Source organism: Myzus persicae, unplaced genomic scaffold, assembly GCF_001856785.1.
Source record: "Myzus persicae strain clone G006 unplaced genomic scaffold, MPER_G0061.0, whole genome shotgun sequence".
Classification (NCBI taxonomy): Eukaryota; Metazoa; Arthropoda; class Insecta; order Hemiptera; family Aphididae; genus Myzus; species Myzus persicae.
The window spans coordinates 3,050-31,047 of NW_019103905.1; the positions used below are offsets into that span (position 1 = coordinate 3,050).

Genomic DNA, 27,998 nt, shown 5'->3' on the forward strand with positions numbered 1-27,998 from the left:
TCTCATGATAGTTTTCAGTAGGTATGCAATACTTTATCTTTGAATTAAAACACATCCAATATATTGACCTACTTAATGTAGAGTGACACTAGACAGTAGACACCGACTGTACAGCGAAGTTACTACCCCAATTTTTTTTTATACCTCACGATTTCATTCATAATTTAAAGAATAATATATTAATTAATACCTATTACACTTTATTCTAAATATCACTTTATGCCGTGCCCAAGACCTGCTGTCGATACGACTATTATAATACGTACCTAATAGACACTAATAGCAAAGGTACTATTGTACTACCTACCTAATACTTAATAGTTAATACTTAATAGGTGCATAAATTAATTTAATAATATTCTTGTTTAAACTGTGCTATTTAGTATAAATCTATAGTATGTACAGCTATTAATGTATGTCGGTAGGTACCTGCCTAAAGTTACAACCTAGTGGCTAGTTGAACCTAAGAAAGTTCATACTTGTAAATTTTTATAATTTACCTATGAGCTATGTTATAAATTATAATGGATTATGGATACTAATTCATGGTACATCAAATTCAGCCGTCATGAATTACAGTGCCGCCAGTTGACCATTAATTCTTGACGCCCTTCGTCTTATCCATCCAACTTGAAACACGTATCAGATTTTCTAGGTTTGGTTTTTATATCTCAAGTACCAAGTTTTTTAACGTTTTATCAATTTTGTATTTTTGTGTTTCAAATTATTATGATAACATTATAGGTATTCTCGGGCCACGACTACCTTGACTTCAGTATAGAATATAATGTAAATATAATTAATCAACAGGCGCTTTTTAAACGTATTCCGGTTTTTGTACTTTGTCTTAGGTTATTTTCATTAATAAAATTAATAATAATTTATAATACTACTTTTTCTTATTTTATACATGCGCTCTGCACTATTTTTAATTAGGTGTACATTAAATTTGATCGTTATTAAATTTAGTGCATAATAATGTACTTTTTGAAGAAAATACCTAGATAAAATACCGATCAAAGGTCAACTGCTTGGATATATACCTACTTACAACATTGGTACAATGGCTTAGATGTTCTGTTCCTCACACACCTGGACATGTCTTGGATACGTGACAACTCAATGACATGGATGCAACGTTTTTGCGCCCAAGTGCTAACGTATGGAGAAATACCGAAACATGTAGCATTTATAATGGACGGTAATAGACGTTATGCTAAGAAGAATTGTGTTGCCAAGCAAGAAGGCCATGTACGAGGGTGAGTTGGAACGTTTAAAAGCACTTTTAACACTTTTAATAACTTTTGGGTAGTATCTGATTTGCTTTATGTTTCATCATGATATACCTACCTACCTTTTATTTTTTTTTATCATAAGTTTTAACATAATATTATAATCACATTTGCATAGGCAGATTTCTTTAATTTAATTTTCTAATTTTCTAATATGTGAGAATACCTATTATTCTGGATATAGGTACAATGTGTTTGTGAGTGGAAAATATTCTTTCTGAATTAGGTATATTACATTGTATAGCTAAGTTACTTTTTTTTAGCCAAAGATTTATTTATGTGTACACACCGAGGTACACACTAAGTCATTAAGACATTTTAAATGTGCTTGTTTACAAAATCCGGACCCTCTTAAAAGCACTGAATATGCTTCATAAATCATAAAACAAACCTAAGTAATTTTTGGCTCAAGCCAAATTTGGTAATCACACCTAAGCAAAATTAAGTTTTGCCGCCCTTTACATGTAAATACTACAGCAAATATTTTTAAATGCCGCTCTAGGCGTAGGCCCATATTACCGGGCCTGCTTCAGTGGTGTTTAATATCTATGAAGGTTATTACTCACTATGAGATATTGCATACATTTTTTATCTACTTTAGGTAAATTGATCAATAAATGTATTGAATTTGTATTTTCAATTAATTTTTTTCAAAAAATAATATTTTGTGAGTAAAATATTTATGAAGTTTACCTACCTATTATTAATCATTAACTCGAAAGTACAGTAATTTTAAAAAAATTGTTATTTTTTTTTTGAAATATCCAATTTGGGTTCCCATTAGGTATTACTGGACTAATTATGAATGTTTAATTTAAGTTGAAATTTTGATATTTACAGTTGGAATATAATCATCATGTTTGATTAACATATTTGAAGTAGGTTTAATTTAGGTTATTTAGGTAGTTATTGATTTTAAACTCTATATTTAAGATAATTAATAGTTTAAATTTTTATGATTTGCAACTTTTATTTTTAATTGTTATATGGGTTGAAAGATTTATTTATAAAATTATAACTAATATTAATGCTGCCTCAGCTGTCAGATTTACGGGTTTATCGAGATTTATAGTTCTTATCTGTACAATAATATATTTTGAGTGTTATATCTTTTATAATGTAGTTATTCTTTTATAATATTATAATATTAAATATACATAGGTACATTATAATATGATGTATGTATATTTTTAAATTTAGAATGCTATTGCCCAAGTACTCCTAATAAACAATTAATTGTTAGATCTAACCAAGCTATAATATTGACCATAATTACTAATTATGTACATATTTTTCTAGGTTTGACAAATTAGCTGAAACATTGCAATGGTGCTTGCATTTAGGTATAAAAGAAGTTACTGTGTACGCTTTCAGTTTAGATAACTTCAAGCGAACACAAGAAGAAATCGATGCATTGTTTGATCTTGCAAGAGAAAAATTTAAAAGACTTTTGGAAGAAAAGTAATATATTTTAGTTACTATTAAAAATTAAGTATCAAAATTCTAAGATATATTTTTCGATTTAAATTTAAGTTCATGAAAACACTGATACATATTTATATCTGTATATTTCTATACATTTAGCCAAAGATTTTTATATTTTTATAAACAACTCAGGGTGTCCACAAAAGGCACAGCAAGTATTGTCTGCCTAATTTTTAAGTAGGGCATATTCAAAAATTGTCTAGGTTAATCCATTGACCGCAATATTTGGTTAATATAACATAGTTTTGAATAAATGATTCTTGAAGTAAATGAGACATTGAGACTATTTCATGTTAAAAAGAGTATAAATACTTTATTTAGAAACATAACTTAAATCTAAATTTATTCTTTATGGTTAAATTATGCTTTTCAAGCATTGTCAAAAAAATGTTCTCTCTGTAGTATGGTACTAATATATCATTAAATAATTCAATATTTCTGCGGATGTCATTGTGTATAACACAGGATGATTCACCAAGCAAGCTTAGCCTATTTTTAACTTTTAATAATGCAGTTATTGAGTTTCTGAGTTTTGAAATGTCTAAATATTCTTGAAGAATTTATTTTGAAATACCTTAGGTAAATAATTTTTATATATTTAAAGTTAGTGTCCTATAAATGTTCAGTGGATATAACAACTTTTCTAAAATTTAAATGAAGTCAGCCCTTTTACTAGTCCTAATAGTTATGTATATGATATTATTGATAAAGTTGATGCATTTAAATTTAAACTTCAACAATAAGGTTCTTAGTTATTTAATATCTTTTATTTAGGATACTAATGGTGTATAATGGTTTTTGGAATAAATAAATATATGGGGTATAATACATGTAATATGATTTTAGCTCAAAATATTTAACTTAAACAATTTTGAAAAAGTCTTTTTTTAAATTTATATTTAAATTGGATATACAATTAGTTCAAATACAAACCAGAAATTTTGAAATGCCAATATATCCAATAGATAACAATTTTCTAATAAAATTAGCAATGGCATTTTGTAATTTGGGAATATCCCTACTACCATCATTAATTATTATATTCCAAACAGAGATGTTTTATTTTATTTTTTTACTGCTATTTTTGATCTTTGGCAGAAGGTGGTCCAATTACCAATGGTACCTAAGTCACATTGATTATGGTAATCAATTAAATTAAAGTAGTCGAAAGACTAGGTTATTATATAGCAAAGTTACAGACTGCTGTTATTAAAAATAAAAACAAAAACAGAATCTGAGTAGTTTTGAAATGCATAATTAATAGTATGAATGATGGTAAGCACATTTGTATTTATTCACCCAGTATTAAATTATATTTATTGATTTAAATAATGTTATAAGTAGGTGGTTAGAATTTTGATGTTAAATAAATTATAAAAGCACTTAAAATATAAAATAAATAATAAAAAGTAACTACATTTTACCAATGAACTAAACATTTTTTCTGTCAACAATTGCGGTCTGATATACAATCTCCTTATTGAAAACACATTAAAATAGTATATTATGTAGCTATTTTTGATAGATAACTTGCTAGATAGACGTTCACAAGACTAGATAAGTGCTAGGCACATAAGAGCTGATAAGTATTTTATCAATATGTCCAATGTCTATCCGCTATAATGGCATAATATGAGATTACTTTCTAGTATATTATTTAAATATAACATTAACAATGAATTGTTTTTGCAAACTTTCATTGATTAATTGATCGAGGAATATCTTTCGTTCATTTTTTAATAATTACTTTTAAATCTAAACCTTAGATATTAATTAATTTAATAGTTTAATATACAATAATTGTACTAATAATTTAATGGTTTTAATTTTGTTATAGAGATAAGTTGAATGAGCATGGTGTGTGTATTAATGTTATTGGGAACATCAAAAAGCTACCAGATGATTTGGTTAAGTTAATAGCAGAGTCAATGCTTATAACAAAACAAAACAACAAGACATATTTAAATGTTGCATTTTCTTATACTGGTTAGTTGAAATAATTGTATTTACAATTTAAATCTTATACTTAAATGTATTATAATTAAATACAATTAAGAATAGGAGGACTTACATAATATGTTGCTTCTGCCTTATATACAACATATCAATTTCGAATTAATTTTGTGTTGTTTTCTTTAATATTAGAGTGAATTGAGAGAGTTTGAAAATAGGCCATATTGTCAAAATTAAAAATTAAAAATTAAATCATTATCTTTGTTCCTCGTTGGTTTTTACCATAGTTTAATTTTAAAGCAAATTATGAGCTTGTAAAATATTAAAATTAAAATATTGAAAAAATCCAACGAGAGAACACATATTATGTCCTTACCTTTAAAGTTTAATAATAGGTTTAGTTTAATTTTTCCAAAATAAATTCATATGTAATGTACAGTATTAATTTAATATCATAGTTACCAGTTAATAAATATCATAGTGTTATGCCAAGTTGCATGGCAAACTAATTATTTTAAAATTATAAAATTGAATGGACCAATAATGGGCAACTAAATCATGATTAAAAGACCATTAACTCACTATTGATTGATTCATTGAATGTTTATATATGTTGAGTAATATGTGAATTATGACTTATGAGTCCCATAAAAATATTTTGTCTATGTACTTGTTATTAGATTATAATTCATTTAAAATGTTTACTATTGATTGATTCATTGAATGTTTTTATATGTTGAGTAATATGTGAATTATGAGTCTTATAAAAATATTTTGTCTATGTACTTGTTATTAGATTATAATTCATTTAAAATGTTTTTATTAACAAATTAATTTTGTTTATGTGCGTTGTACAAGTCTACAATATTTGTTAATAATATTGAAACCTTTTTTTCTTAGGACATGATGAATTAACAAATGCATTCAATCAAATATCTAATGGTATTAAAAATAATGATTTGGAGGAATCAGATTTATCAGTTGAAATTTTAGATAATTGTATGTACACCTATCCGTCCCCGCCACCTGATTTATTAATACGCACATCGGGTGAGACTAGACTGAGTGATTTCATGTTATGGCAGGTAAATTAATTGTTTTTGAAAATATTTTTAGTAGAGAAACTGCCGTTTCAACTATATTTTATATTTTTCAGTGTTCTTACAGCTACATTTATTTTACATCAGTCTTATGGCCCGAATTTACTGCGTGGGACTTTATGATTGCTATTTTCATGTACCAAAGAAATGTTAGAGCATTTCTACGTTATAAATTACCAACTAAAAGATTGAGTTCAAAAGCTGAAAAGTTTGTTGAAAATGTACAACAGAACCGGTTAAATAGTCTTTATACAATTGCGTGATAATATTATTATTGTTTTTTTTTTAATTTATAAAATTTTAATTTATTTACATAATAATTATATATGTACGTATTTATTATGTATGTAGTACATTTATTTATATATGAAAGTTATACAATATTTTAAATATTATTTTTTTAATAAGTCTATTTTTTTTACAATTGTACACATTTTGGTGTTTCATTTAATTCATCACTGTTTTCACTGTTGAAATTTCCACATAAGCCACACGTAAATCCACGCAATTTGCTTTCAACCAACATAATGACCGTATGACCATAATGTTGAACGGTTATTCCAGAATTAATTTCTAGATCAGTCATTTCTTCATCCCACTTTTTCGCTCTAAAAATGTTTATACCTTAAAATAAATATTTATTAAAGTTGTAAAGTAATAATTAGTGCACTTACCTATAAATAAAAATATCATCTTTATTTTTCGGTGGGTGTTGAACTCCAGTTGCGGTCACTTCAATTTCAGTTCCATTAATGTATACTTTTATGTCTGAATTTTCTTGAACCATATCCATTACACTGTTTTGTGTTAATATCCGTACGCTCTACAAAACCAAAAATGTAATATTTCATATTATCCTATACTTACTTCACATATTGGCAAATGTTTTATTCTATACTTACCAAGGTTGAATTAATAGTGTTCATTTTAATGCCTACTATAAAACGAGATAATGAAGAACAGTCTGCTAATGCTATTGTGTAGCAGTCTTGATTTAACTTGAAATTGTGCGTTGTTGAATTGTCCAAACTCAACGCCGTCACAGAATTAACCGCGCAGATACCTAAAAACACGTTTTAAGTTTACTTTTGTATTTCTAAATTGCCATTACTTTCTAAAATATATACTCACCCCGCGTGGTCCAAGGAAGTTTAGTTGGAAATGTAAATTTGACGGTGGTCATATTACCTTCGTCCATTACAAAATCAGAAAACAATGAATGCATTGTAATTATCATCCAACTCGGCAGCTAGAATTAGTTTTATAATGTATGACTATAATTGCTGTTTAAAACAAATTTTGATTTTTAATTAATATACTGGGAGGCTCTTTTAACGTAACACAATCGATATTTCAAAAACTATTAACTTATCAAAAATAAATAAATTTTTTTACATAATTTTAACTCGCTAGGAAATTTATCTAAATTTCTACAATTGTAGATTTACGACTTAATGTTATGTATAAGGAATAGTTTTAAAAACGTTATGATTTTCTGAAATATTTAATAAGTGTCTCACGTTAAACGGATCACTCCGTATGTAATACGTCACACACTCACACGATACCTCTTGTGTACTTTTTTTACACTCCTGAATGTAAAAACGAATTGGTTGTGAATGTTAAAGAGTAAAGACAAAATATAATATGATAATAATTTAGGTAGTATGTAGGCAAGTCGTTTGGAGTTTAAATTTATTGTTAAAACTATTGAGAAAGTTGGTAACTCTTTGAGCCACATCTGTCCTATATTTCAATTCTTATTTGGCTATATACAGTCAACTCGCGATTTAACGAAATTCGATATAACGAAAATCTCGATATAACGAATAAAACTACCGGTCCCTTGAAAATATCGCGGTATAACGAACAAATGTACCTAATGTATTTTGGTCCCCTCGATGTAGCGAAGCGTTTTTGATCAGAACTCTCGAGATGTAACGAATTTTTATAAATTTGGAGCTTTTTATTACGAATTTTTAATTTTAATTAAGATAATACGTGTATCTAGTGTATAACTCTATGAAATATATATAAAAATAAGTATGTTGGTATTACTACATAATAGATTACGAAGTTTTTCTGATGATTATCATGCGATAGGACACTCAAGTACAGTATCGCAATTAAGATAAGACTTATGTCGAATAAATACATACTTTTATGACTCATATATTTTATACATATGTATACGAATAAAAAAATTTTTAAATAAATATGTACAATCTCTTTAAATCTCGTCACAACGAATTCAATTGGTATATTCTCTTGATATAACGAATTTCGATGTAACGAACTTTCGATATAAAGAAATTTTTTTCTTGGTCCCTTGAAATTCGTTATATCGCGAGTTGACTGTAATATAATAGTACTTGGATACCTACCGATTTATAATAAATATTTTGTTTGTAACGGAAATCTACCTACAGAAGTCTGAGTTATAACTTATATTTCACAGAGCTGATTGATAGTTCATATTAAGTCATAAAATAGCATAATAAACATTTTTACCTATGCGCCACAAATGTCACAATATGGTTATCTAAGTGGGTAGGCACCTATTTTATATTTATCACGACACACTAATTTTTGGTCAATTTTTGTAACTATTTAGGATTTGATCTTATATTTTGTCATTGCATTTTTTGTCTTATACCATATCTAATTAGTGTACCGCAGCACCTATACCAACATCTACTCTTAGCCCACAATCTTACCATTAGAATATTTTACTGTGACGGAATATACCTATAGCGTGCAGGTTATTGGTACCTACCTAATTAATAACTATATTATAGGTAACATGAGCAGTGGTCGAAATGGCTCAAGATAAGTGGAGGGATGCCTTGCAATTCAGATTTAGGCCTATACGAAAAATAAAGTTTCTTATACATAGGTATAAATATAAAAATCATAATAATTATTTCATTTTAAAACACAAGTCTTAGGAGGAATGCGTTATTCTAGACAAAATAAGTGGAGGGATGAAAAATGTAAATACAAAAAAGTAGAGGGATGTCATCCCTCCATACCCCCCCCCCCCACTTCGACCACTGAACATGAGAAATATAATGTGTCAATATGCAATGGACGGTCATTCAATCATTGTATCACAGTACGTCTACACTCGATATTCGATGACCCAATCCTAATCAGTAAGTTAGAACCTTCAGAGCGAACCATTAACGGGGAATAGTAAGTTCCTACACGAGAGTAGCAGGTATACAATTACATACGTTAGTTCCTACACGGTAAAAAACAGGTGCTTATGTTAGTTCCTACACGACGGAAGAAGGTACTTATGTAAGTTCCTACACGGTAAAAACCGGGTACGTATGTTAATTCCCTACACTGCGGAAAGGGTTAAATATGTATATTATACACAGACAGAATTATTGAAATTCTCAAATTTTTTCAAGTCAATACATATATTAAAATAAGAACCACAATTAGTAGCGAAAAACCAAAAATCAGTAAAAAATACGCCGAAAAAAAAGATTTCATAAATAAACAAATTTCAGATTATACAACGAACAAAATTAATCAATACGAATATGTTAAGATTTTAAGTTATAGAAATAAACCTCATAAAATATAAAATTTCGTATTTTATGTATTTTTAATTTTTATTATATTTTTTAATCACCATATTATACAATATTTATTTGTGAAAATGCACTATGACGATTTTTATACAATTTTTTCAATCATCATAATATATTTGTTTTTTTAAATTCGTATATACATATTTAATTGTGTACAATATACATATTTAACTATTTCCGCAGTAACTAACATACGTACCTGGTTTTTACCATGTAGGAACTTACATAAGTAACTTTTTAAGACGTGTAGGAACTAACGTATGTATTTTGTGTACCTGCTACTCTCGTGCAGGAACTTACATTCGCCCCCAATAAGTGGCAATAACAGTTGGGTCGAGGGATGTATCGTTAGGATGTGCTGCGGTAATGGAATCGCGAAAATGAATGTATTATACTCATATGACACCCTCATCCTGGATACCCAACAGCCGGAACTCGGAAGATTTGACGGTTGCTCGTTTAAATCATCGGTACTTCCACAATGTTATTATACAGTTCGATTTTATTGATCTATTATTAATCATATCAAGCCGTCAAATCCTCCGGAAAAGCCTTGGGTTGATTATTATTACTGTGGGTATCGTGTCCCGATAACTATGATAATGTTTTTATCATCGTTGATTATTATAGCAGTAATACGCGTCTGCGATGCTCACGTTGACGAATTGCAGCGATATGATTTGACTGGTGGATATGTCGCTGGCGGTCTGCAGGCACGTGGGCGAATCGATGACACACTGTTCGGGCCATTCCTCGCGGGCGTTCTCCGGCTTGATGGACACGAGCATGGTGGTGGCCGCGTCGTGGTAGCCCCAAGACACGGTGGCCTGACCGTGCAGCGGCGGCGGCGGGTGCAGGGCGCCGGACTTGCGGGACGGCAGTATGAACGACCCCTCGAACCGCAGTAGCCTCCAGTAACCGTTGGTGATGGTGATGTTCCGCTCGCGGTTCGAGTGGCTCAGCTTGAACGATATCTCTTGGTTGCCGTCCGCGATGCGCGCGTAGTGCGCGATCAGGCCCCACAGCGTCTGGTCGTAGTGGTTCATCGTGATGTGCATAGTGTTGCCCTCTTGGACGAACACGGGCACCACCTGTTACAAAGCGTGTTATGTATAAGTAATATCGGACACGAGTATGGCTCATAGTATGGCGGTACGCTCAATCAAGTGGTTGTAATTCGCACTGACAGACTGCTGAGGAACCATACATTTAAAAAAAGGGGGGGGGGGCTGTTGTGTATCAGTTGTACACTGTTGTAGGTACCGCCCCGTTGTGCGAAAACTTTAAATAAAAATTCAAGTTTTATATGAAACAAATATCTAATAATCATAACGCAGATAATGACTGAAGACTAATGAATAAATCAAAAAGCTAAGAGCTAAAATATTAAATAATCGTAAATCGTAATAATTTATATTAAATTACCTATTTATCAAGAATCTGATATTCATATTTATATACTTTATTTAATAAAAGAAGGTCTTATTGTTTTAAAACATTATTTTAATTTATGACTTAATAGATATTATCCTATAATCTCAAACTAAGTCTAATAGTTCAAGACTCTCAACGAAACAAGTTTCATAGGTAGTTGATTTAACAGCTTATTATTATGAAATGCTCACTATTCATATGTCCTATATCAAAATATTGAAATTCGTAATGTTTGATTTATGGTCCTTTAACACTGGCTATAACAATATGTTGGCAGTGGGCACCTACTCGCAAATCTCGTATTTAAGTCTTCTTTAATTTCCTATCTCTTTATAATAGACAGTTGTCAATATAGGTACACAAATATTGTATATCTACGTATATAATATATAATATATTATTACATTGTTATTATATATATTATATTGCAGATAACTGGTGAAGTTATTGTTTTGTTTTTTATGTTGGTGGGGGAAATTTAAAAATAATTTGTTCCTATAAATTGGGTTTGAAAATACAGTGAGAGAGGGGATGGTGCTCTTCTACACAACAAATAATTTACCAACGACAAAGCCATCTATACAAACATTAAAATAAATATTGGTAGGTACTTGAAGTGATGTAGAATTGCAAAATCAGTGAAAATATACCAAGTTAGTGCTATCTATAATATAATACCTATGTATAATTTAATGTTATCAATACGTAAAGATAGAAATTAACTACCTAGGGAATGTACTTAATAATTAGATTAAATTCCACTGTGATTACTCAGCTTTTATAAATTAGAACTTAAAACGATATCTTTGACCCTAATATAAAATATCAAGAAGGTCAACTCTCCCCTCCCATTTTACTTCCAGATTAAGCCTATATATATTTAATATACACAAATATTAAGATTTCTCTAGAATAGGTTGGTTATACTATAATATACTACTATATAATATAAAATAAACAAAATATGCGTCGTTCGAAATCATTTTTACAAGAATTTAATATCAAGTATATACGGGACGTTTGAATTAATTTTTGTTTTTGTGTAGGTGGCTTATTTTATTATTATACACTTACCCTAATATAACATCATAACTTCTATTTCTTTCCCCTACTCATCAAATACACTTAAAAACAATCCAGCCAATCCAGGTAATATAATATTTTTACTAGCTAGTGTATTGGATACAACTAATAATATATAGACAGTAAAACAAATTATATTATGTAAGTATTCGACGACAAACCTGCAACGGTGACAGGGACAATACTAGACCACAACTGTCTTCTGGAGGAATGAACGTGAAATAGTTGGCGAGCGAATAGATGCCCAGGAAAGCAACGCCGCCGGGTATGGCCCTGAAAAACAAAAACGGTTAGATTTTAAATTAGTTGTATATGGATATTATTTAATACTAATAATGGTACACTGCTGGTATTACTGGTACATATTATAATCTAAGTACCAATACATTTATAAATCATATCGTAATGTGATTTGAGGTATGTGTGTGTCAGTGGTGATTTCGAGGGATATACGTCAATTTTATTGTTCTTCGAAAATAGTTCGCGCGACAGTTGCTCTCGCAGAAATTGTTCGAATACGAAAATTGTTCGTCCATACATTGTTCGCATGTTCAATATAGGTATTGTTAATTCAAAATAGGTTCACATAAAATTGAAATATTTTTTTTTCTTAAATTATTATTTCAAAATAGGTTTACATAACTAACAATAAATTCATATATTAATAAATTAGTTTTTTTATAAATAATTTTAGGCGTATACATAATAGATAAATATACCTAATTATACACAAAAAACAAAATACAATGTAGGCAAGTATTTTTCCCCATTTGATAATGTTAATATGAAGGTAAATAGTTTTTATGTTTGCAATTGAAAACTGTATGCAACAACATGGAGATAATCAATTGTTGTACGGTTATTATAATCTGTACATATTTATTTTTTTGAAATGTTCACTTTTATTTCGATAACTTTTTTTGATTGTGGTTCTTGACTGCAAAATAGGAACTGCTGAATTTTTAATGTTTTAATGTTTTAATACTTTTTTCTTTTTGGGGTGCATTTTTAAGTCTCCAAATTGATGGATGTTTGGATGAATATTTAGTAGACGAAAAACGACTCAATTATTAGTTTGTGAAAGGTATGACCGGGACTCCGGGTATTGTGTCGGTTTATGTAGCCCAGGCACGTGATGAAATTGTACTAATCCGCGAAGGCGTACCTCGTATGTGAAAATATGAAATATAGAATATATAGAAATTGGAAATTAATAGAATTCATCGAATTGATCATCTTGCCGTAACCATACAATATTTCGGATTATTTATATACTTTCATTTGAGTTGTTAATATAAAAAAATAGCTATATTATGTAGCAGGTAAAACAAATATTAAATATTAATAATGTGAAATTTATATGTTAGGTAGTTTATTTAATTATTTACGATTTCTTTTGTAGATGTGTAAGATACTTTTAGTTAAATATAGAACACTAAAAACATATTATTTTATTTAGTTAATTGTTGAGGGGAAGGGTAGTAGTTGCTCTATTTCCAGAGAATTGATGAACTGAATTGAGAAATAGAATGTACATTCTAAAATATTATTAATTTTTGAACCGTAAAATACTCACTGATAGTTTTTGTTACCAATTTGAAATGCTTCTTTGATGATGATCAACGAATTGGAAAATTTTCCATCATCTTGACAGTCAAAAACGGTAGTGGCAATTTTCGCACCCAAATCTCTTGACTCGAAAGCCCAGTCCTAAAGACGTACAATTAATCGTATTAACCAAAATATCAATACTGTATATTTTGATATGATTATGGGTAAATATATTTAGAACGAAGAAAAAGAAAAATTGGAAAATTACATCGGTGAGTAATTCGTCTTTCTTGACGACCGGTAACGTGTTTTCCGGTGGAACCAGTTTGGTAGCGGAATGCCACACGATTCCCAGCTTTGACCCGTCAACGAAATTTTTGTACCTATAAGCTGATGCTTTTACGTAAGATCTGAAAAAGTGTGTTATTATCTCGGTGGAAAACGGTATTCTTGCATGAATACAACGGAAACGGTCGGCACCCCGCCAGGTACTGCTTAGCGGGTTGAAGGTTTTCAGACTGGTCACAGTATCCATGGAGTATCTATAACATATCGTTACAAAGACACAAAAATCATGAAACACAATTCATTTTTATTTTTAGAATTTTTATTTCTGGCGCTATTGAAATCAGAGTGGCGTTTACCGGAAGTCTAGTTCGGCGTCCCTTGACTTGCCACTCTCGGTTTGCTTGATGCTTCCTCGTAATGACAGTAATGAGGCCGTTCTAAACTGTAGTAGGATCGGAGTTCCAAAATCGGTAAAGTGCGTCCGCTGGAAACGTAACGGGAACGATAGACGCTGGTAGTTCAAACTGAACTGGAAATACAACGAACTCAGCCTCTTCAATACTGAAACGGTAAGCCCGTTATGTTATTTATACTTAAAATCATACGTCTTATAATTAATCTTAATATTGTTTCATTATAATTGGTCATCGTCGAAGGAGGGAGGTGACTTGAAAGGACTTGGAATTTTACAAAAGTCTTAAAGAGCTGCTTGCATATCAAAGATACGACGATTATTTATCCTTTTAACTAGGTACATATTTATAGCTATGTCGCGGAAATAACAAACATAATAATATTATGTAATACAAATTTTATTTTATTTTTAACAAGTTTCTTAAAAATTCCTTAAAAATTCAAAAAAATCAGATAATATATGAAAAATAGGCAATATTAAATTTTGTTTATGAATTCTTTGTACCTACTTTAATACGTATTCATATACTACTCTGCTATATTCTGCAGCAATATTGCTGCAAGGCCCGAATACTAAGTCGACGATAGTATGATATTATGAAACTTACCTACCTACTCGAACCATGCATACATTTTTATATTTTAATTTTACCGAATTTCTGGCAGTTGTCATTGGGTTATATTTTGACTTTTGAAACCTATTTATTGGCATCGGCTGTAGTTACGTAATTTCGTAGATATAGCTATACATTTAACTATTCGAGTATTTCGTGGAAAATTCAAATTTTAAAGTTTTAATTATACCATGTTTGTCATAAAACACGGAAACAATAAGATTAGTATTCGAATTGCCTAACCCAAGATCAAATATATTGATTGGAAAAATAGTCATTGGCAGATATGGACGCGGAAAGACACTCAGTAGTCAGTATAACATCATGCAAGTCGTACCGTGGGCGAAGCTCTTGAACGTGGTGCGGTTCAAGTGGTGACAGTAGATGGTCTGCTCGTTAATTTTGATAATGGTCTCAAAGTGAAGGTTTTCGTCCTCCCGGATGGTGAACTTGGCCTTTTCGAGCACGTCCTGCAGGTGCTTGAACGAGTCGGTTGTTTCGCCGGACGGTTTCACCATGGTATTGAACAGTTCCCTCTTCAAGCTGTCAGCCAGTCCTTCGGCTTTTATGTGGATCTGAAATTCAGATGATGTGCCGAACGAGTGTTGTTCGGCCGTCAACCTGAGCACGGATGGAAACCCGGTGCGCTGGTTGGCCATCAGGATGGTCTGGACGATTCCGCCATACCCCCTCATCGGGTCCTCGTAGTCCAACACGTAGTTTCCGGTGGCCCAGTGATGCCATTTATGCTGCACGAACCTTACGATTTGCGCGGCTATTTTGCTGCTGAGGGAAGAAATTTCATTTTACTGCATTTATCAACATGCTTATAATATTGTCAGTTCTCATGTCGTTGTAAATGGGATTTTTAAATTTTTGAATTTTTTTGGAATATAAAATGTAATTACTAATTGCCTAATAAAATAATAAATAAAGTTTAAATGATTAGTTTTAGAATCATCGCAGTAATGTACCTATATTGCCTATACGTAACGCCGTCCAATACGATGGTCTGGACTCTTCGTTTTAGAAAAGTAATTTATATTGATACTAAACCATCATTAATATTTGAAAATGTTGATTCACTTACGAAAAATAAAGATATGAAATTTGTTTACCAAACAAAATAGATCATCTATAATAGTTGGATATAGTCACAACAATTAAAGATCTCAAAAAAAAATTACTGCGTCCAGCGACATAATTCAAGCATTCCGATATCTCCAGTTGTCAGTACGTAGATATTAACTTACTATTTGTCGTAGCAAGGATACTTGGAGTTGGCCATCGAGTTGATCGTTGTGTAGTAAAAGTTATAAATCTGTTGGCTAGGTTCGGCTTGCATGAACCAGTAGAGTGTTAAAAACCGTGACACGGTCGGCTGGGACATCATGAGCATGTTTAGTGCGGATGTTCGGATTTCCATAGGCTCAGAGTGGTTTGTCAATATCGGCCAAAATACTTCAGCGACCTGAGTAGGTGTATAAGCCAAAGGTATTATATTTAAACTATTTTTTATATACATTTATATTACACATTATTATGAATATCATCATCATTATTTAATACGTCTATATTTCAATAAATTGTATTGTATATACATTTGATTTTTTAATGTATAATTATATATAAAATTCGTTAGCTTTATGGCAAAACCTCAAGTCATTTTTATCAGATTGTATAGGAGAAGTGAAAAATCGTGGTAGTCTAAAACATTTTTAAGTTTGTTTTACTTTTATCGATAGAGATACGAGGTTTTATATTTTGTATTTTATCTTATGAAATAACTGTCAAATATTAGTTATCAATTTATCATGATATCAAAATGAGTGAAAAACTACAATGGACCAATAAAGTTCAAAAAAAATAGTATTCATTTTTTGACTTTCGAGGTTTTGCACGAGCTATTTATCAGTTAGTTATTAAATATTATGATATAACATAATAGTGTAATATACCTTATCTGGGTGGGCAGTAGTGGCCGATTTCGCTGCCCAAATAGCGACTAATCGGATGTGCCTAGAACGGTTATGATCTGTAATAATCGGTTGTAAAAAGTCTAGTATATTGTCGATTTTCATGTTACTGAACGCTTCGATGAACAACATTTGTCGACTGTGTGAAGTGGATTCTAAAACGTACAATTGTTAGAATCAACGTATATAAAGAAATAAAATGATAAAAATTGTGTTATCGATCTATTTGTAATTTGTAATAATACAAATTAGTAATTACAATTAATAGTAAGTTTATACAACAAAACAGTGAAAAATTATTTTCATTACTATATTATTAATAAACTAATCTTGTCAATAAGATACGATGGTCTGCATCGTAGATATTCAAATATCATGAATAGTTAATGAAGTAGTGATAAATTTATGAATAGATTATTTATCGGTTAATAATTTAACTAAAATACTAATTAATCACGATTTTTAACAGATTAAAAAAAAAAACTAAATATTTTAATGTTTTTACTTTGTAGCTTATTGCAGCTTATGCAATTGACTAACAATAATTTGTGAAATTAATATTGATGGGTAGGGATGTTAAAATATTATCCATAACTACTGTTATGTTTACATATTGTGTTAGTGAAATTGATCAATTGATATCTAACCAACAATTTTGCTTATAGCAACAATTAATGTTCATTCAATCTATATATTTGTACCAGAAGTCGAAACGCTGATGTTTTTCGTTCTCTGTTCGATAAATAAGATAAATATATAAATAAAAAATGATTGTACAAAATAATACAAATAATATCGAATGACAAAAATATTATTTGTTGCCGTTTTTGTTGTTAAAAGCCATAGTATTTTGTAATTATATTAAAAAAAAATTGTTTAAAAACAATCATGTTACTGACCTATGAATTTGTCTAAAAATAATTTGATGTACTTGTTCTGCGTATCGTCTGAGCACATTCCCTTACCACACGTCTTATGTATCAACGAAGCAAAGCTCAAAATCGCTACTTTTCTCACTTCATTTTCTAGATCTCTATCTAGATACAATAAAATTTCGGATTCTTTTAAGAGTTTTTCGTTTGGATACCTAACGTGGTACGGAAAAGTTATTAACAATCCAGTAGCCAAAAAGCTTGTTATTTTTTGTGTCTTAATTAGTTCACGAATAAATTCAACTGAAGAAGCTGATCCAACTTGTGGCACCAAGTCCCAAAAGAAGTGTCTAGAAAAAAAGCAAGTAAAATGTTGGCACACGGTTGTAATAATTTACCAGTTTAAATCGTACGAACTGTATGGTTTCTTGTGAGTAACTGGTTCCGATTTTTATAGTATCGTATAATGTAGTCCAGTCAGATGTATCTAACCACCACATGAGCTCTAAAGCTCTAAATTCAGTCTGGTTGTCTAGGTTAGTTGTCCCAATTTCCCAACTTAAACTTTCTGTGAGTTGGCCGAGTGCATCGAGAATCTATAAAATAATTTATATAATAGGTATAATACGTAGTTTATTGACACTAGTTGGCAGGTAATAAAATAATGTTTATGAACATTACTTCTGCCAAAAGAAGAGACTTGTTGGAAGGCTTGAAACCCATTGTAGGATCTTCATAGTGATTAAAATCGTACTCAATAGAGTCGTCCAACTTGGCTGCCAACGTTGTTGGTTCTCCAATCGGAAAAATATCATCCAGCTCAAATGTTTGGCTGTTAAGAATCTGGTGATAGTGAATCTTATTTGTGTGTAAAATTTTTTAGACTTACTTCACAAAGATGTGATGAGATTCTGCTAATGCTTGGAATGGTTGGAACTCTACTGTACCGATACTATTCAAATACCGAATCACATTCATCTCGTCCAGATTATAATTCCGAACACTGTGGCTCATACTTCCATCCTGAAAGTTTAATATTTTTAAAATAACAGAATTTATTATTTACTAATTTTGGAGTAGAAAATATCTAAACCAAAACTCAAAGCTCGTTTAAACTTTAAATTAATTTTACTTGATAACTCGATGGACACGTGAAAGCCGGCGTATTGCTCCACTGTTGTCCAAGTTTATTGTCACAAGCCGAAAAGTTGATTATTTTCTTTACATTCGTGTTGTTATTTTCTTTGGTCACGAGGTACTGAACGTTGCATTTTCCATAGACTCCTGTCTGAAATTTTAGTTTTAAATGACGTATGTTTTTTTAACACTTATATTTTAAATAAGTACATCAAGGGTTAAGACTAGGAAATGACTGAACAATTTGAAAAAATAACAATCAAAAATCAAAATTAAGATTTTCGAAATCAAAAACCAAAAATCAATACTTTATCAAGGTTTCGGCCCAACCCTGTAGGTACCCATACGGTATTGGAACGCCGCGGTGGAATATCTCGTCCATTAATATGTACCTACCTCTTGTGCGGCGAACGACGGTCGTCTCAGTGAATCCAATTTCAGCTGAAACATGGTGGCCAATGCTCTTTTGATGTTCAATGATCCAGTCACGTCGCCGCTTTCGCTCTCGAACTTTTGTACTTCGCCGTCTCTGTAAACGCATCGGAACGGTAGGGTTATCCACGGGTACTCTTGTTGGGTCTCACTCGTTTTGAATTCTTTGATCTAATATCAGGACATTTATTGTTAAGATCTAGTCGTTCGATAATATTAAATAATGTCGTGATTTGTCGTCTGTTTTGACGAACAGTTCGAATCACCCCGTATACATACTTGAAAGTTTGTGAAATTTTGATCGTTCTGAACTAAAAAGTACGCTTCCACCGAATAGTTGGTCAAGTGCTCCGAAGGGAACACGGTACCCACGTGCGTCGTGGCCCTCCATCTGTAGCCGAGCTGAATGCCCTCCGGAAACAGGTCACGATTGCAAAAGCTGGTTTGAACCAGATAACCTATGTCGGATGCGAAATATCGAGTGTAATTATTGAGAATACGCACATAATTTTTATGTGTTGATATTTCGAGATTACAATAATGTATTGATATTTAATATGTAATTTAGTTAATCTATACATATACCTGCATATATTATTATAAACTATTTCTATATACATATCTTAAAATAAATGTACATAGCACATAGAAAATAATAATTTAATTTATCAAATGGGCTAATTATTATTAATTAGATTATGTATAACTTACTCAATCTAATAAAACATGCGTGATTTAATATTGTATCTACATTCATTTTTAATTATTACCTACTTATATAATGTGCGGTGCAGTGTATACTTTAGTATAATACCTAGTAACAATAAGACATCGACAATGATATATTATTTTTTATTCTTAATGATAAACCAATTAGAATACAATTTTGTCAACATTATACACTTATTTTTTTTGAAAGGATTTCGTCAATTTTATTTTTCATGTAATAATGTTTAAAAAATATCTATGACAATTATTTATAATAATTATGATCGATTGTTTTTTTTTCTTGTGCAGTTATATTATTTGAAGTACAGTTTATAACTTATAGCTATGTCTATGTACGAACTCGGGTAACTAAAATTACGGTCGTGTAATTTTCAGATACTCATAAAATAATAAAAAGAGATTTTAGGTAAAATACTACACCACTGTATCTTAGATACATAACTTAAAATATTCAAACCAAATAACACACCTCCATACCAATAAAAATTAATTATGTATGAAATTGGTATAATTAAAAAATATGTTAATTAATACTAGTTATAAGATAATAATAATTATGGTACATATAAACCATAAATGAAATATAATATGATGACTTTCGTAGTAATTAACATGCGTTTAGCTTGATAAAAAATATTGTACCTACTACAAAGATATATTCAAGTAGTTATATTTTATCTTAAAACTTTGTGGTTTTAACTTTTATACTAAAATAAATACATACATTTTTGATGGAAGATTGGGGAATATAGAGGGAGGAAGAATATCGTTGTATAATAGCATATTTTATAATATGTTATTATCATAATAAAATAGTAGGTTGGTATAGGTTGGTGTAGGTTCAGTATGTTATTAAAGTGGTAGTTAAATATAAACATAGAACATTATATTTATGTGTTTTACTAATTTAGATTCAGTGCAGAGTTCAGTACAATAATATTATGGTATTATAAATTTAATTATGGTTACTTAATGTTTATTTTTGTTATAAAAAAATAATTTTAAATGTATGTTAATGTACATTATTATAAATATTGTTTGCTGTATTCCAGTTTGGGGGATTAAGTTAAATTTCCGATAGGAAAAAATTAACTTAATTGAATTGGTTTGAGCTGTTGAAGCAACTCTTTTAAATGCAAATAATATTTTAACATCGTTGTATGAATAATAACACCGCAGTAATAAGTTCAGTAGTTTTATTTTATCTTGATGATTACAATATAAGACGTTTGAAAGACAAATAATACTCATTCCACTGAATTCGAGACGTTTCAGTTCAAATTGATGATATACGTTTGAATTCGATTTCTTACTCAATTGAGAAAACTCGACTGTATACAACTGATGAATTTTAACTGTTTAGTGATGTCGGTTGAATTTAAAAACGAATTAATTTACTTCAACTCTGAATGTGAGTGGATGAATATAAAATGCAAGGAACAGCTTAAGACACTATATTGTATTTACATTTAACCCCTGACTGTGTGTACATAATATATATACCTATATACTACGTGCGCGGGTATAAAGTTTTAATCCACAAGACGCCAAACTATATAATGATATATAGTACACCTACAGACTTTAATATCAGATGTAAAAATGTCATTATATTATACGTTCCGAAAACGCGTTCGTCGGTTCCTTAATAAAACTAAATAATAATGTAATTTGTATAAATTACAATTTTGCATGACTCTGTTCAAAAGTTCAAAAATAAAATAAAATCACATTAGTACAATAAATTGTCATATTATGCTGAAATATTTTGTCATTACTTTAAGACCGTGTATTTTTTTTAAACAAAAGAACAATCACGAGATTGACTATAATTGCGATTATCTTATACCTACCTACGTGTTTATTGTACTAGTTAACTTCATATACATAGTATATGGAACGTATCTGTAAATTAATCTGTTTAATTGTCGAAAACAAATTCCAATATTGTTTTATAAGACGTGCAACTGGTCATATTATATAACACTGTGATTGCGTAAGCGAGAAATAGTGTGTTTTTATACGAATTATTGTTTTTGAATGAGATATTATTTTCTTATTATTTATTTTAATTGAACTCGGAATGTTTAAAATACAGGAAAAGCACATAATCAAAATTATTTCCGGTCATATTATGAAATATTTTTCTTCATCATTTGGGCTAGCATTACAATAATTAATAAATATATAGATTTATTTTTGAATTATATTTTCTATAGGTATTGCATTTTGTTGACGTATAAGAAAATCGATAAAAGTGTTTTAACCCTAATTGAAAACATCATCTAGTCGAGTAGGTACCCAATAAAAAAATATTTTAAATAAAATCAGTGGGTTCTTAAAATAGTTCAAATAATAACTTGTTAAAAAACATTTATTTTACGTTATATTACTTTGTACTTCGTATTTTTTTTGTGTTGTTCTATAATAAAATATATTTTTTTTGTCACTCACACACAGGCGTCTTTAAATGACGAATAACTAGCTGTAACGACTAGTGAGACGTGAAATAATTAAATTAAGAGAGGTCTGTTTTATGATAATTTAAAGAAATTATATAACATAGAAACATAATATAAATAATATTTTTCTATAATCCTATTACGTTGAATTTGTAACTTTTACCTAACCGATTGATAAATTCATATAAAAAATGTATTTTTCATTTTATCAACAAATTTCTCAAAATTATATATAGGTAGTCAAAAACAGATAATTTATATACATCTTGTAAAACATAAAAAAAAATGAAACAGTTCAGATATTCTACTAGTTATATATACCAGTTAATCAACATAACATGTTAAATACTTAAGCAGTATAGGTATTGTTACGCATACACAATATAATATGTGCACATAAATACATCACTTTTAGTACTTTTGAACTCCAGAAATATTAAATAAGGATTTATCGTAGTGTGCCGTCTATGCCATGCATAAAAATTCAGTTTTATTTATTTTCAATTTTGTTCACACCAGTTATGTTTTTATATGCAAGTGAAATAACGTATAAGTAAGCAGGCAACCCGACCACTGAATGCTGGTGTGTTGTTTAATGATTATTATGTTTGAAAGTGAAAAAAACTCATAACTGTGATAACAAATTTCTCTATTGATGATTATTACTCTCGTATACAAACTAAACACAATACAGATTATTTGTTTCATGTTTAAAAGCCATACTATTACAGAACGTTTTGTGTTTTGTTTTTTTTACCTTTAAAATACATTTTGCGTAGTATATTTAACATCGTTATACTCTGATTAGACGAAGCCGACTGCACATGTATTATGATTTAATTAAAATATCGATTTATTGCAAATGTTTCTGCACAGTATAATTAGTAATGTCTTAAGATTTACACAAGATGACACATTACAAGTGCGCGTGTAAAATATATTTTATTGTGGTGACGGAAACGAACATAATTTTACTATCAAATAAGTAAAGTTAGCAGTCTATCCAAACAGTTGTCATTGTTGACAAAATTCCGTATTTATTTGAAAAACGTGTATATGAAACAAAAGTGAACGTCCATTATATTGTTTTAAATGATACCGTAACTGAGTAGGTATATATTTTATAGTGTTATAAAGCTATTCTGTTTTCAAAATAAATAAACTACCAGTACAAGTGGTGCTTTAAATGTTTAATGAACTTTATTTCGTTACACTTGAAATGAAAAAAAAAAGTATAATACATTTGTGGACTTTCACTTTCGCCGTTCCGAACAACGACGATATATTTTCGAAAATCATCGGTGACACGTTGAGTGAGGTGTGTTATGGTTTTTCATTTAAAGCCCTGTTCGTATTCCTATAGTGGGCCTGATTTATAGATAAAAACAAAATAAAATATTAAATCGACTACTTATATATTCGATAATAATTGGCGTAATCACGGCAGCGTCCACTTTTATTCAACTGACCGTATATACGAATCGTTAGGAAATAATTATGTTTTATGTACCAACTACGATTTTTGTCATTCCGTATTTGCCCCCCCCCTTCTTGTGATTAAATTGAGTTGATTTGTGTTTGAGCAACTGATAATAATATCATAGTAGAGGAGCGACTTCTGAAATTATAATATTAGGTATTCACTGCACTAACGTTCAAATAGTTTTGAATTTAGTTCTACACTCTCCAATAATCTTTTGCAAAATAAATAAGTAGGTAATACATTATTTCGTTTGCAGAAGTACCTAATTATATTGATTGTCGGTATTGTAGTACTGTGATTTAACATGAACGATGATTGTTACCTATGCATTAGATATGTGATTTGCCACTGGATAAATTATGATTGATAGGTATTCAATATATTATATCTTATACAATTATTGCAGTAGGTATGTACCTACCTATATCTGAAGGAAGTTTTAGGAACACAATAGGATAATGTTTTAAAATATTCGTTATATTTTATTAAAAAATAATTTTCTACGAATGAATGATTTATGATGTTTTTGAATTGAACAGGTATGTTTCGAGATTGACAATTTTATTTATTTTAGCTTTGCGGCGAAGAACAGTTTTTTGCATTTTTAAACATAATATATTTTACGATTATATAATGAAATTCCGTTTGTCGTGTGATAATGTTTGTTTTAAGAGTCTCACGAATGCATACTATAGCAAATAATTAAATTAACTCTATTATATTTCATTTTAGAGTGAATTGGTTTTTTATATATTTTAATTTAAAAGCGATTTATAAGCATTTTAAAATGTACAAACAATTTACTATTTTAAAACGCTCACAAGTCGCTTTGAAATTAAAATATAACAAACATTATGTCATTCACCTGATAATATTCTTATTTTTAAATGTGGAAATAGGTAAATTCACACTAAAATTAATCATAACAGAGCTAAATAAATTACTCAGAACGTAAAAATAACATTAATATCGATTTCAAACGAGCTTAAGTTTACCCAAAATGGACAAAACATGAGAGCGCAGTAGGTACGAATTTATTGTAGCTGAATATTATATTATTGCGCAATATTATATAGCCCGCAATCTACAATGATTTGTAGCTATTTGAGAATTTTAAACTAACATTGACACGAGTATACCGTACCTACACACCTCAGACCTCAGTTCATTTTTACACCGTCAAAATGACAAATAGTGAACCCAATACCCTATAATATCTAGTAAATGTACACTGTTAACATTATAAAATATAATATTATAGATGTAATTACAACTGCACATCCGACGGAAATTTTAACGAGTTCTAACCTCTAATGTTTGTTTTAAAGGACAACATGTGATGGGATCAGCGTATAACGAGATGACTGCACAGAAGTCCGTAGACGTATGGTTGGGGGACAAGAAAAGGTATTTTCCCTTTCCTTAAGGTTGCCTCCCTAAAAGAGAATTTCGAATTTAGGGAAATTACAGCTTTACTAGACTACACTCTATAAATGCCTCGATTATACAACAACAACATTTTTAAATGTATTAATACTATATTACAGGGGTCCTCAAACATGTATTGACACTGTACCCCTTTTTACCCGTACAATTTTACACTGTACGCCTTCTAGGTTACTAAAATATATAAAAAAATCTTTTCTCTATTTAAATATGAAGGTTTATTGGCCAGAATCATACCCCTTACAAAATATTAAGTGCCCCCAAAGGGTACGAGTACCACAGTTTGAGAACCACTGCTATATTGTGTTGTATTGCAAATTGCAATCAATCATAAATTAAGATATTGAATTTGCTATTTAATGTGAAAATAAAATAAAAAATATCCATTATAGTTATTACTCATTTATAATAATTAATCATTTTTAATATTGCCCTCTTCTTATTAGCCATTAGAGCATAATGCATGGTAGTATACTAGTATAGTATAACAATATTATTTTATTGACCTTTGCATATTTGTCGAAGGAATTTAAAAGTAGATAAACCTGATGAATTTTTGCAGTTTAAGACTATTGATATTATATTACTTAGGTATTGCGTCCGTGTTGTCTATCACGAATCCTAATTTATATTAAAGTGTATTATACATCAGCTTTAATATAATATAATATACATTATTAAAACTACGTCGTATTTATCAGTGGCGTTGCCAGGATTTCTAAAAGGGGTGGGGGGTAATAAAAAACCTCATAGAACTATTCAAACAATTTCTATCACCATTTGCCACAAATCACCTACTGGTACTACTCCATAGTCCATTTATACACAGTCTGGAATGTGAATACAAATATATGACTCCACGTGTTTAACACAGAATAATGTATTAATAACTTAATAAATAATAATTAAAAAATACTATGAAGACCTCACAATAATTATGCTTAGACGACCTCGTCAACTGGTCGTCGTCTCCACCATTATTATTTACTATTTATTGTTATTACATATTTATTCCATTTATTATTATGTTACTGTAATTATTATCAAATGTACCTAACCTATATGGCTATGTATAATAATATGTCTCATTTAGATTCTGGGCCATGGCCTGTATTGTATTAAAACAAAATAAAATGTATACTGGTGTATTGTTAAAATGTCAATAAGCACAAAAAATACGTGATCGTGATGTACGTAAATATTGTGGGTGGGGTAGCCCCTTTAGCCCCCTAGTAGTACGCCACTGATCAATTGATAGTAGTTGGCACCTATTTCACACGTTTTTAGCCGCCTAGTGTGAACAACACGACAATACACTGTTTTTTGACTAGTAGTATCGATCGGTTGGGGGGGGGGAGGGATTAATGGTTGATTTAAAGTTCGAATTATCTGAACTTAGGGGTCGTATAATATACGATATTGTGTTCAATATTATAATATATATATATATGTTGGTAATTATCACCCGAGATTTGTTACTGTTATTATTGACGATTATAGGGCGTAAACGAATTTCGTGTGCTCAAAAGCGATATAACTGCAGTTAACAGCCCTCGATCAAAAAAAAATTCGATTCGCGTCGAAATTCACGCCCCAAGTGTCGTCTGCGTTGTACATACTATGTAGGTAATACACGAGGGTAGGCAGTAGCCACTAAGGTACTCACACGATATGACGGCGACTATAAAGCCCAGTCTGTCGTGCATTGCGTCGTGGAATCGACGGCTTCGGCGATAGTAAAATAATAATTATAATAACTTTATTATTATTATTATTATTATTATTATTATTATTATGTCGTCCTTGCGTGTGGCAGCGCTCTGCGAGGTGTCCTGCACACGCGTAACCGGCACCGCACGCTCACACGCACACCGTCTCACTATATGTCGCGGATTTGTTGTTTTTCGGTTTTTTAATTTTTAATTTTTTTTTTTTTTTTATTATTATTGTTTCAGTCCGACGATCGGTCACATGTCAGCTGAGCGCCAGCAGACGTCCACGACGACGACGATGGTGAACACTCTCGCGGCGGTGGAAGCGATAACAAAATATTTAACTAGCTGACACGCGTAATTTTATAATATTTTATACGATCGTGCACGGTTTCGCGGACCGGAAATGAGGTGTCCCTATAATTATATTATACGGCCAAAACGACGAGACGACCGGAAAAACGCACACGCGTTATACCTAACCACTTGCACTGAACTGCACTATCACAAATATATAAAAAAAAATATAAGATCGTCTTATTAGGTACTATACCATCACATCATCATAACTTTATGATTATTGTAATGATAATTATTGTTCCTGGCGTCGCGACGTCCGGCGTTCGATTGTATTGTACTATTATATTTTGTATTATTATTATTATATATTATAGGTATTAATTATAATATAGTGTTCCGTCTCGTTGTTATCGCCATACTGGTGCTGCCGTTTTCGAAACTGGTCCGTCGAATCGGCCAACTTCTTCAGACGTGTCCGACCTATGGACCCGATCGGTCGGTTGGCTCTTCTTATCAGCTACGGTTGCGTATTACTGTATAGGTATATAATACGGTGTAAAGTTTTCACTGTTAATATCAATATTACACTATTGTCTGTTATTATTATAATAATATTTAATAGGTATTATT

The 27,998-nt window shown here is 30.3% G+C and overlaps 2 protein-coding genes and 1 long non-coding RNA gene across 4 annotated transcripts; 2 read left to right on the forward strand and 1 right to left on the reverse strand.

The window, feature by feature from the left end:
- Positions 1-710: 710 nt before the first annotated feature.
- Positions 711-6,172, forward strand: LOC111036143 (dehydrodolichyl diphosphate synthase complex subunit DHDDS). The gene is made up of 5 exons (XM_022318052.1): positions 711-1,259; positions 2,592-2,753; positions 4,615-4,763; positions 5,631-5,815; positions 5,887-6,172. The coding sequence occupies exons 1-5, from the start codon at positions 1,099-1,101 to the stop codon at positions 6,091-6,093; spliced, it is 864 nt and encodes a 287-aa protein (XP_022173744.1). The 5' UTR covers positions 711-1,098; the 3' UTR covers positions 6,094-6,172.
- On the reverse strand, positions 6,172-27,317 carry LOC111036142. 2 transcript variants are annotated; one of them, XM_022318050.1, is made up of 20 exons: positions 27,023-27,062; positions 19,516-19,694; positions 19,201-19,407; positions 18,800-18,955; positions 18,557-18,690; positions 18,349-18,499; positions 18,085-18,263; positions 17,695-18,017; positions 16,778-16,950; positions 16,073-16,290; positions 15,157-15,605; positions 14,148-14,352; positions 13,772-14,045; positions 13,529-13,662; positions 12,114-12,225; positions 10,092-10,526; positions 6,962-7,079; positions 6,733-6,893; positions 6,505-6,653; positions 6,172-6,438 (listed from the first exon to the last, which is right to left on the reverse strand). In XM_022318050.1, exons 1-20 carry the CDS (start codon positions 27,060-27,062, stop codon positions 6,249-6,251), a joined length of 3,987 nt encoding a protein of 1,328 aa, XP_022173742.1. In that variant the 3' UTR covers positions 6,172-6,248. The 2 variants fall into 2 exon arrangements, with proteins under 2 accessions (XP_022173742.1, XP_022173743.1); XM_022318051.1 differs by having other exon boundaries at positions 6,249-6,438; positions 15,157-15,602; positions 27,023-27,317.
- LOC111036144 lies at positions 11,298-14,213 on the forward strand. Its single transcript, XR_002604734.1, has 3 exons — positions 11,298-12,018; positions 12,099-12,241; positions 14,106-14,213. It is a non-coding gene; the product is annotated as an uncharacterized LOC111036144 (long non-coding RNA).
- Positions 27,318-27,998: the final 681 nt, after the last annotated feature.

Excerpts from the sequence above, each read along its gene's own strand:
- LOC111036142 (XM_022318050.1), bottom strand. The coding sequence starts at position 27,062 with ATGCACGACAGACTGGGCTTTATAGTCGCCGTCATATCGT. Across the intron at positions 7,080-10,091 it reads TATCGCTGCAATTCGTCAAC|CTGCCGAGTTGGATGATAAT; the intron begins GTGAGCATCGCA and ends AACTAATTCTAG. Across the intron at positions 6,439-6,504 it reads GATGATATTTTTATTTATAG|AGCGAAAAAGTGGGATGAAG; the intron begins GTAAGTGCACTA and ends AAACATTTTTAG.
- LOC111036143 (XM_022318052.1), top strand. The coding sequence starts at position 1,099 with ATGTCTTGGATACGTGACAACTCAATGACATGGATGCAACGTTTTTGC. Across the intron at positions 1,260-2,591 it reads CAAGAAGGCCATGTACGAGG|GTTTGACAAATTAGCTGAAA; the intron begins GTGAGTTGGAAC and ends ATATTTTTCTAG. Across the intron at positions 5,816-5,886 it reads GTGATTTCATGTTATGGCAG|TGTTCTTACAGCTACATTTA; the intron begins GTAAATTAATTG and ends TATATTTTTCAG.